The following is a 12,128-nucleotide window of genomic DNA, read 5'->3' on the forward strand; positions in this document are numbered from 1 at the left end:
CACAAATCCCTAACAGTACACTTCCAATTTATTATCTCATATGACACCCAATTGTTATTTTGAAGTATTTTTCTTTATTATTGAAAGCAAAAGGAAACAAAATAGTAAACATAAGAAATATACGATATAAACAGAATTTTAGAATTTTTGGCTCCCCATAATTTTAGCACAGAGTTAGACCGTGGTCTAAGTTAAACCTGATTTCAGAATACGGGCCACTTCCATTTGATCTCATTCCACATTGGGGGTGTTGCAAGAAAATATTTGCAATCAATTGCAAATATCCTGTTACTATTGATTGTAACAATTAATTGATCAAATTTAGTTGTAGCAAATTGTTTCAAGAAGCAGATTAGCAATTAATTGAAAGACGTATGAATGATTTAGGGACCAAAAATAGACTTGTAATTAATTTCAATCACCAATTTGCAATTACTTGAAAGATGTATGATCGATTTAGGGACTGAAATAGACTTGTAATTGATCACAAGTTTCTTGCAACGCCCCATTAGTCTAATCCTAGTTTGTCTACAACCATTTGCAACCTTCTACTACTCATGTACCGTTTTGTCTGATTTCCAGTTGGCAATAGCCATTTTGTCTAGTATCTACTCGGTCTGACACCAGGGCCCCGTCTTACAAAGAGTTACGATTGATCCGATCAATCGTAACTATGGCAAGCCAGCAAAGTCAACATACGAAATGCATGTTTGTTCAAAAAAAATTCTAGATATGAATGCATATCCATAAATTCATTGATTTCTTGACAATTTGGGGTGTTCTCCTTTGATTACAAAGGACATTTTGCAAATTTCCTGTAGAAAAAATTATGACACTGATGGAATTCCATAGAGTTACGATTGATCGGATCAATCGTAACTCTTTGTACAACGGGGCCCAGGACTGCATCTTACTAAGAGTTGCGATTGATCCGATCAATCGCAACTATGGAAAGCCAGCAAAGTCAACATATACAATGCATGTTTGTTCGAAATTTTTTATGAATGTATATCCATAAATTCATTGATTTCTTGACAATTTGGTGTTTTCTCCTTTGTTTACAAAGGACATTTTGCAAATTTCCTGTAGAAAAAATTATGGCACTGATGGATTTCCATAGAGTTACAATTGATTGGATCAATCGTAACTCTTTGTAAGACAGGGCCCAGTATTCTCTTTGATTATATAACTACTTATAAACCAAAGTTTTATTTGACATGCTGATAAATTTGTAAGGTAAGGAGGTTAAAGGTCTTAGTTCTTATTATTTAAATGCTGCATATTTGCATGTTCTTGTAAAAACCTGAACATTTGACTGATCACTTCATATCCTTTCATATCAGTTCGTGATCATGGATCTTGTAAGAATGAGGAACCCATTTTCAGTAACAAGAGTAACTGATGTTTATTAATGATATGATAACTGGTGTGTTGGCTCAGTTGGTAGAGCATCCATCTCACAACCGGGAGGTCGGAAGTTCAAACCCCAGCCGTGTCCGACCAAAAGACGTTAAAAGATGGGAGTTGCTGCTACCCTGTTTGAGGTTCAACGATTAAAGGGATAGAGCCTCGTTGATCTCGCGCAGCTGCACGGCGGGCTGCCGGGCCCACGATCAATTGGGCAAAGCAAATTTTAAGAGTATTTCAATCCATATCTATTTCGAACAATAAAAATATGGAATTTTTCTTTCATCATAATTCATTGTTTTATGAAAAAAAAATGATTTAGTTTGATTTATTTTTATTTTCTTCAGTTTTTGACAGGTGTGTTTGTTCTCGGTATCCTACTGCCATTGAGTAATAGGCATATTAAATGGGTCGTAGCGTCAGGCTTAGCTCAGGTCAGTGAATTCTCATTTGTCCTCGGAAGCAGAGCGAGAAGATTGGGAATTCTATCAAGAGAGGTAAGATTCTTTTCTGTTTATTTTAATTTTATTGGAATAAATTAAGGGATTCACATACAAATATTATACAATTAGCAAAACATAATGACAAAATAGAATAACATTTTTAAAAGGAAGAGGAAAGAGTTCAGGAGACCTTCATAATTATCTATTATGAAAGGAATATGGATCTTTATCAAATAATTTACTGTGAGCCTGTCATGTGTTCTGAGTTATTTTCATGTTTTATTTCAAATTACAACGGGGAGAAAATTAAAGTAATTTGTATTTCATAAAATAAGATATACCAAAGAAATTGTGAGTTGGTGATGTCATTACTTCCCACATTTGCATACTGACCAGGATGTGAACATACATGTAACTGTTTTGTAAAATTTAGCAAAAACTTTGAAATATCTAACTTTCTTATTTTACATCCAATGTTGGTAACACTTTAAGCATTTTGCTTTTTTAATTTTCTCTAGTTATTCAAATTGGCTTATATTGGTTGAACTCGACCTTAAAAAGGGCAATTTTAATCATCCTTTCATGTTTGTTTGTAAGCAATAAAAATCTGTGATGAAATAAAATGTAAGATTTAGACTTCCTTTTTTTTTCAAAATAATGCTTTTTCAAGTTAATGTTTCACCGTGTTGTATCGTGATGCAGCAGTTCAAATGAAAACATGTGAGACATAGTCCGGTGATCATTTATATATTTGAATTAAAGGTTTTGAATACTGTCATTCAATGACAAATACCATGAACATCATGATTTGATTGGTCAAGAAGCTCTGTTACTATGGTTACTTTCATTGATTATATTGTTATTTTTTATATCTTCTTTCTCGTTCTTTACACTGTTGCCCTGTCATTTTTTCCCATTTTCTCTCTCTCTTTATTTCTTGTCTTGCCCTTCCCTTCCCCCCCCCCTCTCTCTCTCTCTCTCCCACTCTCATTCTACAGGTTTACCTATTAATATTAAGCGTTACAACTCTAAGTCTCTTGCTGGCACCTATTCTGTGGAGGATATCTGTGTGGCGATGTAGAAGGCATGTTCACAGACCGGTCTTGACCAGGTGAGTAGTATGGTGTTTGTGCTATGACAAATTTCTTTTTTTAATTTCTTGAAAATATCACCGAGCATTTTCACAAAATGATTCATTTAATTGATTCCTCAAGCCAAGATAATTTTAGAGCGTTAAACTTTTGAACTATTTCACAAGGTCCCACATCTATGGGTTGAATGTAGATATTTGGGCCCAAATTCTGAACTCGGGTTTAAATTAAACTCTGGTTTAACTATGGATAACCAATTGTGGTACAAACCTCCCTCTCTATATATATATATTATATATGTTCAATTTATCAAATCATTTGACACAAACTCATTCATAAATGTCTGGGAAGGAAAAATGAAGTATTTTCTTCATCATTAAAGCAAGGGAAAACAAAATAGTAAACATTAGAAATATATGATGTAAACAAAATTCTTGATTTTTTGGGCTTTCCATAATTTTAGCACAGACCATGATCTAAGTTAAAGTGGCCGGACTTCAGAATGTAAGAAGCTTACAATTGGATAAACTTGTTAAAATTTACCATTAGATTTTCTTTCTCTCTAGAAATTTAGTAAGTCAAAATGTCTTTCATGTTATCATGTTATTGAGGGGGGAGGGCCAGTGTCGTGCACCACCCCCTCCCCTCCTTGTTCTTCCATACTTCCGTACTCTCAGGCTCAGCTCACTATGCTCAGCTATATTAAAGCAGAATTTCAATTTTAAAAAATTATACAAATTGAATTTGACTTCAAAATATTGATAGGTCTCTATCCATATTGGCATGAGCAAAAAATTCATCATGGACACAAAACTGGTTGATCTCATTTTGAAAAAAAAAAAAGATTCAGTGCTGAATTACATTTGCTTGTGCAGGCATGTCTTTGAATATAGTGACATGTACTGTCGTCCCAAAGACTTTTGTAACATCATAGCACTGTCCCATGTATTCCTTCTTATGTTTGAAGTGCACTTTATTTCAAGTACATGTTGCTTCTCAAACTTCTAGATCTTTAATTATCAATCTGCAGAGCATTATCTCTACATACTGTACTATATTCATTAGGTCATCATATATCATTCCAATGAATATATTTTAATCATCGCAATGTCATTCATTTCTAGGGTAGTATAAGCCAAGATATTTGTGCTAAGAAATGCTTGATGTTTTCATTTTGATAATAGATAATAAGATTGGTTCCATATTCACATTCAAAACATTTCTTTCTTGTTGAATGTGTGAATTTCATGCCAATCAATATTATGTATCATTTATATCCTCGTGAATAACGCTACAGCACAAAATCTGTATCTAAATGTTTGTTAGTCAGTGGAAAGATGAAAAATAGTAAACGATGCAGCCCTATGATCTGTAAAATGTTCTCTTTGCATTTCGTTATTTTGTATTTTTCCTTTGAATACAGACAAATGCTTTGTGATTGTGAAGAAGGGTAATGAAAAAAGTTAATATGATGTTGCTTATGAAAATAAGATTAAATTTACTAAATTTTATATCTTCTATGGCTTGAGCTCTTAGGGTCAAGTCTTTGGTTTATATTCACTTGGTGTATGTACATGGGCTAAAATCATTTGGTCTACTGTCAATCCGGTCTAGTTGCTACTTGTCTACACAGCACATAGTCTTGTACGCACTATTTCTCATTCAGTCTAATGCCTAGTTGGTCCAATTTCCATGGCCCCATCTTACGAAGAGTTGCGATTGATCAAATCAATCGTAACTCTAGAAATCCATCAGTGTCATATAATTTTTTTACAGGAAATTTGCATAATGTCCTTTGTAAACAAAGAGAAGCACAGTGAATTTTCAAGAAAACAATGAATGCATAAATATACATCATAGTTGGAAAATATCTTGAGCAAACATGAATAATAGATGTTGACGTTGCTGGCCGTCCATAGATGTGATTGATCAGATCAATTGCAACTCTTTGTAAGACGGGGCCCATGTCTACTAATCATTTTCTACTTTGTTATTAATAAAAACATGTTTCATAAATAGAGCATATAACCATATTAGACTAAGTGGTGTTAGGCCAAGTGGATATTTATTTAATATTGACTGGTTTTTTAAGGAAAAACCATATATATTTCCCAAAGTAGTCTCATATTGCCCGAGTCTTGACTCTGGCAATAAGGTTTATCGCTAATCAGAACCGCAATGCGATGTGGGATCGAAAAGGAGGCAATCCAGCTAGCTTCGCGCATGTGCACGCCGGACAGTGCGCGTGCGCAGAGCTAGCTAACGGCCCCCTTTTCCGATCCCATGATGCATTTGCGGTTCTGATTAGCGATAAACCTTATTTCTCAATATCTATCTACTGAGGGAAATGCGTGTGGTGTCTCCCGAAAATTAACACCAGTCAATATTATCATTATTACTTTACCTACAGCTGTATAATGTTCAATTCAAACTATTATTTGTCGTAATTTATATTATGTGCATGTTTATATCAGGTTATTCATGAACCTGATGTAGTAATCCTGACTTTGTAAATGTGACATAAATTGTAAGAGCGTAGTTACACACCCATGCATAGTAAGCATAAACACTTATTGTGTACACCGGACTGGCGCTTCGGTTTGATAAAATGGGAATATGGATATCATGGATCCGATAATTCATTACAGAGGCGCAATTGGAAAGTGACACATTTTGCAGAGGCAAGTGTATGAATATTATGGTCCTTAGGCTTACAACTAAACCCAGGCTAGGCCGTTGTGAGGTATTTTGTGTTTAGTTCATCGAGTTGACAAAGTCGCATTTATATCTTGTCCCTAATATGCCTCATACGGATAATTTTAGAGGAAATGGGCCAACTAGAAATCATTAAAAATGGACAATGGCAGTTCTACCGTTTCCATGACATTTGCTCCGATGCCAATTGCTCCGATGGAAAATCTACACGTTAAAGCCAAACCTAAACTCTAACTTCCAAAACTGAATCAACTCTAATCCTTATCTTTACATTATTCTGCACCAAAGACTCTAATGCAATCCTAACTCTAATCCCTTGCCCTCTGAGATATTAAGACCGCAGCAAATGTCGCAGGAGCATATGTCGTGTCACCGTTCGACCTAAATAGTTAGTAGACAAACGGGTTGTAGACGAACTAGGATTAGACCATGTGGGATGAGATCTAATGGAAAGAAGACAAAGCGGGTGTGATGAATTTAGATTTACACACATGTACTTTCACTTCTCATTTACCTATTACCATACCACTTTAGACTGTATCGTTCACTTTGGAGAAGATTCAAATTGTGAGTACCTTAATTGATGTTCATCTTGGAATAATAAAACCAAACGGTGATAAATTGCTTTGCGAGTGAATCCTATTTACAAGCTTGAAATGCAACAAAGTTGTTTAGAGAATAAGCCTTTTCGCAGTTGTAATTGCGCATGAGCAGTATAATGTCATTTGAGATCAATCATCAAGGTGGTTTTTAAAGTCACTGACATCGAAGCACTTGTGATTTGATGATTATGCATGTATTTCTTTAAAATATTTGTTTCATCACATCCAAGCTGAAGAATAACTTAAATGTTCATAATAATTTATATTTGACTTGAGCCCAAACAATAGTCATCGTGCCAAAAGTAGCCAATACACACCAAACGATTTCTAAACTTGATCACTGATGTACTATTTTAGTCATCTGGTCTTAGAATTTGAATGCTTTGACAGGAAAGCTTCTAAAGGCAACTTCTTCATTTAAAAGCGTTAATAGTGCTCATTCGTATGAAAAATGGAAAGGACATTTAAAAAAAGTTAATCTTGAGCTTACTGTGAATTGGCTTAAAAAGGTGATTTTACTCTAGTGATCGTTGTCTTGGTTGCGGGTTCCAAATAATCATCTCATTTCATTTTAGTTTCTATCTCCATTTCAAACAATATTGTACATGTAGTATAATTTGAGGAAGTAATGGTAATAAGAATTATTTAAAAAAAACAGTGTGTATGATATTCTAAATTAAGTTTGATATGGACTGGACTGCTAAATAGCTGGGCTCGTAGATTGTAGCCCCCTTGTAACAGAATATTAAAAATAAATATCATTGGAAATTTGGAATTGTAAAAAAGTACAAAAACAACACATGCACACACTAATCCAATCATTTATTTCCACAATAATATAAAAACATTACAAATATGTACAAAATAGGAAACAAACATAATTGAAAAGGAAAGTGAACCGAGTTGTTCAAAAATAATACAAAGAAATGTACATTTCTGTGGGGGAGCCAAAGAAGACAAAGTAAGTCTTAAAATCAGGCACCCAACATAAAATAAACAGATAAGTGCTATCAAAATAGACATTTCTTAACGATATATAGCATGTGAATATGGCTCTCATTCATAACTTTCAAAATAATAGTTAAGAAAAATCAACACATTCATAAAAAAAAATCAAATAGCAAATCAAATAATACAACATAATTTGATACAGAACTGTAAGAGCTTTGGTCTATGCAAACCTCTAGAATACATCATAAAGAAATCACTGTATTATTTTTCTTGTTTTGTTTTGAAGATAAGACAGAAATCGGGTGGTTTTATTCATTCATTTTGCTCATGGGTTGTACAGGTCAGTTTCAGCATGTATACAGTGTCTGCTTATCAATAATCAAAATAATGCTCACAAAAGCAACAGCCGAGGGCTCTTAGATATTAGACTTTAAGCAAATGGCCTCTGTTCACTTAACATTAAGCCGAACTTCAAATGAAATCATTTTACTTCTTGGAACTTTCACATTTAATGCAAACTTGTGATTTATTAAAAAATAGTTTCGCATTTGATAGCATAGTTTGTGCTGGGATATACTCTCAATTGACCAATCAAAACAATGGACTTTCCGTCCACATTGTCTATTGATAAAATGTGTGAGTTGAGCCTTCATGTGATAGACTTCTCTAGTATCATATTGGTAGCAGATTCAAAACTAGATTCTACCTTTAATGCTTCATAGCTCATAAGTGTAGTCTTCTGCATCAGACCCTATCAACGTGCCTTATGTTGAAAACATTTCATACTTATTTTTTAGTTTGGTTTTGGGTAAATTCATTATGGTAATGACTACAGAATAATTAGCAGGATGAATTACCGGTATATGCTTAATCTACAATTTACTTATAGTAATTTGTTTTTCTATGAAATCTGTATGATTTATTTCATTGTTATTTTCTTCCATTTACCCTTTAACATACCCATCGTTATATATTAAATCATCCTTCGTTATTCATTCTAAAATTTCTAAACTGCATGCTGTTGCTGGGCTGTTAACAATTTAAAACGAAACTTGGAATTCTGATTTTAATCTGACTTCATTCTTTGTGAATAAGAATAGATAGTGATAATGATAATCATTTATATAGTGTAATCTACAAATATTCTATTCCTAGGCACACAAGAAAATTGAGAGAATAAGAGAGTATGGATGAGTGTTATAGTGTCATAAACTGATGTGAAAAAAATAACTTCAGTTTAGATTAGAAAGTCTGTACTGACAAATCAGATGATATATACCGTATGACAGCATATAGATATTAACACAGTAAAAATCATTTTTGTCTGACTACTCATAATTTGACATCAGATCATTTTTTAAATGTGAAATCTTTTCAAACTATGCTCTTATGACCATGTGCTGTTATTGTATTTTATTTTCATACAGGCTCAAGTCTACAAGTGAGAGTGAAAAAGAGATTGGGACAAAGATAGTTTGATAGTGGATCCAGGTCTACCCAATCGAGGTCCAGGACTATGAGATGACACTGCCATATGAACTTAAGACATCACTGCCCGAGACCCTAATATGGAACTGACCTCCCTGCCTCATTGTGATTGGAATATTTAATAATAATGATGATAATGATAATAATAATAATAGCTGGATTTATAAAGCGCTTTTTGCCTGAGGATACAAAGCGCTGCTGTTATTACCCCATCACCGGCGCTCAGTGCATGCAAGGAATTAATCCTGCCGGATACCCAGTCACCTCACCTGGGTCGAGTGCAGCACAGTGTGGATAAATTTCTGGATTTATAATTTAGCACCGTTGCCAGAGAATATAAAGCACAATTTTTATTGTGATAATAACATGCTCAGTGCATTGAATCCAACTCAGCACACCTGGGTTGAGGACAGCACAATGTGGCTAAATGTCTTTGTGAAGGAAATCGTGCTGTGGCCGGGATTTGAACCCACAACCCTCTACTAGAAAGATGAGAGTCAGAAACACCAGGCCACAGCTACCCACCCAATATAGACCCGGGGCTGCGTTTGAATTATGCTTGAAGCTGGAATTGTATCTGTGAGTTACAATTTGGAACTGTGTTTCGTGAGTTTGAAGCTTGGGACCAAGTCTTCTTTATTTTCAGTTGTATTTCTAGTCTGTTTGATGATTGATGAATTTGTAAGACTATGTTGATATGTTGAATATGTCGATATTTAAGACTGGTGTTGCACCAAGTTAGACAAGGATATCGAAGATATAAAATGAGCTATGAATTGATTTGCCGAATAGACCATATTTTTATATTTGAATTCTGATAGGCCTTGAGGGCTATAATTTTGTACAACATGGTAAAATAATGTGAGAGAAAATGAAAATAAGATGTGTTCCTTAAGGTTCAGTCTTAGGACCATCTGTGTTTAATGATCAGATGAGGTTCATATTATGCACACAGATATGAAATGCTGAACATTGGAAGAATAGAAAATAGATTCATTGACATTTAAAGAAAATTGACACTGACTGGCTTTCAGGAATGTATCAGCTAGTATTAGATTGCTTGAAGAAAAGGGAAGGTATCTGTGCTATGAACAGTCACTATAAGTATAGTCCGTATCAGACATTTGGAGCAAAATTAAGGAATTGTTAAAATTTTATACTACAATTGGGCTGTTAAAACTGATAAATCTGTAATGTAAATGTTGTAACCTTGCGTACAGAATTTGGCATTTTACTTCCTCATTCATAACTCATAAGTTAGACCTTTTTCTGATCTTCTATTCCAGTGTAGTGTCCATAACTATCAGTTTTCCTTTTTTTCTGCTACAAAAGAATGGAAACAATATCTCCATTTATTGTGTAAAGTCATTACTGTAACTTATTTTGTAACAAGGGATACGTTTTTGGTGCACAAGTATGAAAAAAAAAACACTTTAAGATTAAAAAAATAAAGAGGATATAATGTCATCATCCAGTTGAATGTATATTCCTAATGACATGTAACTTAACTGATATGATGTAAAAGTTCAAGATGCTCTATTAACTTTGTTGTTATTTAATCAGATTTTAATATTTTCACTGTTTTCGTTGTTTTTAATTTTCACTATTCAGTAGTCTGCCCATAAACATGACTCGTTCCACAATCCTTCATATTTTCATTGGACTTTATAAGTTGAATTTTGTGTAGAAAAGTGTTACTTGTAGAATCAGGCGCTTTGTGCTTTCAGTAGAAAAGGAAATACATTTATTTTAATAAGTTATATTTTCACCTTGCATAATTTATTTTCATTTGTATTTGTACTCATTGTGTAAAGATTGATTCATATTTTTTTATAGAGCAGATCTAAATATTTTTATTTGCTAATGCAGTAATCCCTTTATTCATTTATTTGCCTCTTCATCGGGGTATTGAATAGGCAAACCTCATCTAAAATAGGCAGTGCAAATTTTGCTCGAATTATTTTATTGAGAAGGAAACTATTTGTATTAACTGAATTCTGAGCTATCTTGACTGTGAAAAGGATTTTAAGGCAAAATTTCAATATAGATGAGCTTGTACTTGTATGCCAGTGTTTTGGTATACAGTATGTCCCAAATAAAATCCTCTAAATAGACAAAAGAATGATGTACACGGGAATCTAAATCTAATCTAAATTATTATTACATATTTAGAAATTCTACTTGAAATTTACGTTCCTACAAATATTCAAAGGTCTCGCTTTGTTGGTCTTAAATACGCAGGTTCTTTAGTAACAGCACTGCTTGTCAACCCATTCCAAATTTGATAAAACCTAGCAATGCGCACTACACAATTGGATGAATTGGCATTAGACCAAATGGAAATAAACCAATTTTCAGATAAATTTGAGTACTTGATTCACTTGTGTCTAAAAGAGACATTTTTATTGATACCTGCTTTACATGAGACTATTTCAATATCTGAGACATAGTGATAATGTAAACTGGTTGGACCTTCCCCCTTGAGAACTGATTTATATTTGTTTTATTAATCATATAGGTCACAAAGCATAAAATTCATGCCATTATTGTATGTGTTGTTTACAATCCTGAGCTTGATAGGTTCTGTGTTTGTTCTGTAAAATTGAATTCATTTTAGGAGGTGCTGTTCCTATCTAGATTAAAGGGATGGTCCAGGCTGAAAATGTTCATATCTAAATAAATAGAGTAAAATTCACAGAACAAAATGCTGAATATTTCATCAAAATCGGATAACAAATAATGAAGTTATTGAATATCAAAGATTTGCATTCTGGTAAAACAGTTCTAAGCATGTCTTCATGAATATTCATTAGGTGGGCTGATGATGTGTGTGAATTTTACTATATTTATTGAGATATAAATATCTCCAGCCTGGACCATCCCTTTAAAGCTTATATAATGGGTGCATACATTTTTATTATGTTTAATTTATATTGTGCGCTATGTAATAGATTTGCTTTTGCAAAATGTTGAAAGGAATTGTGTAATGAGGTCATATAAGAACTGAATTATTATTTTCTTTTTACTTAATCTCATTGTCATACATTTATTTGTAATAATTGTAAAATGACACAGAGTATTTGCCGATTGGAAGTACGCTTTGAAGATTTGGATGTTAGATGATACTGCATTAGAGTTCACATTAATTAATCTTTACAGATGCATTATTCATGTTTTAATCCTTTGAACCCGAAGTATTAAGGACGGTCGTGACCCCTCCCCCCCCCCCCCCTCACACTGAATTATTTGCACATATCAAGTACATTTGCAAACTGAAGAAATACATTTGAAATAATGATCTCCTTTTCCCATGAATCGTGATTCAAGCTTCAGCAGCATCTTGGCCCTTGCTGGTACCCGGCCTGGTCCAGCTGATGTTGTGTAGCTCCTTGTATGGATAAATGTCTCAATTTTATTGTCTGTTTTCTCCT

At 33.7% G+C, this 12,128-nt stretch overlaps 1 protein-coding gene across 3 annotated transcripts in view; it reads left to right on the forward strand.

Moving 5' to 3' along the window:
- The window catches only part of LOC135156930 (transmembrane and coiled-coil domain-containing protein 3-like), a 33,236-nt gene extending 21,389 nt beyond the window's left edge, over positions 1 to 11,847 (forward strand). The window contains exons 13-16 of one of the 3 annotated variants that reach the window (XM_064110878.1): positions 1,755 to 1,904; positions 2,849 to 2,961; positions 4,365 to 4,391; positions 8,637 to 11,847. In XM_064110878.1, coding sequence (XP_063966948.1) covers positions 1,755 to 1,904; positions 2,849 to 2,961; positions 4,365 to 4,391; positions 8,637 to 8,688 — 342 coding nt within the window. In that variant the 3' untranslated portion in view covers positions 8,689 to 11,847. Of the gene's footprint in view, positions 1 to 1,754; positions 1,905 to 2,848; positions 2,962 to 4,364; positions 4,392 to 6,190; positions 6,224 to 8,636 lie in introns of all 3 variants that reach the window. The other 2 variants (XM_064110877.1, XM_064110879.1) reach the window with 2 other exon arrangements.
- The last annotated feature ends 281 nt before the right edge of the window (positions 11,848 to 12,128 follow it).

Source organism: Lytechinus pictus, chromosome 16 (genome assembly GCF_037042905.1).
Source record: "Lytechinus pictus isolate F3 Inbred chromosome 16, Lp3.0, whole genome shotgun sequence".
NCBI lineage: Eukaryota > Metazoa > Echinodermata > Echinoidea > Temnopleuroida > Toxopneustidae > Lytechinus > Lytechinus pictus.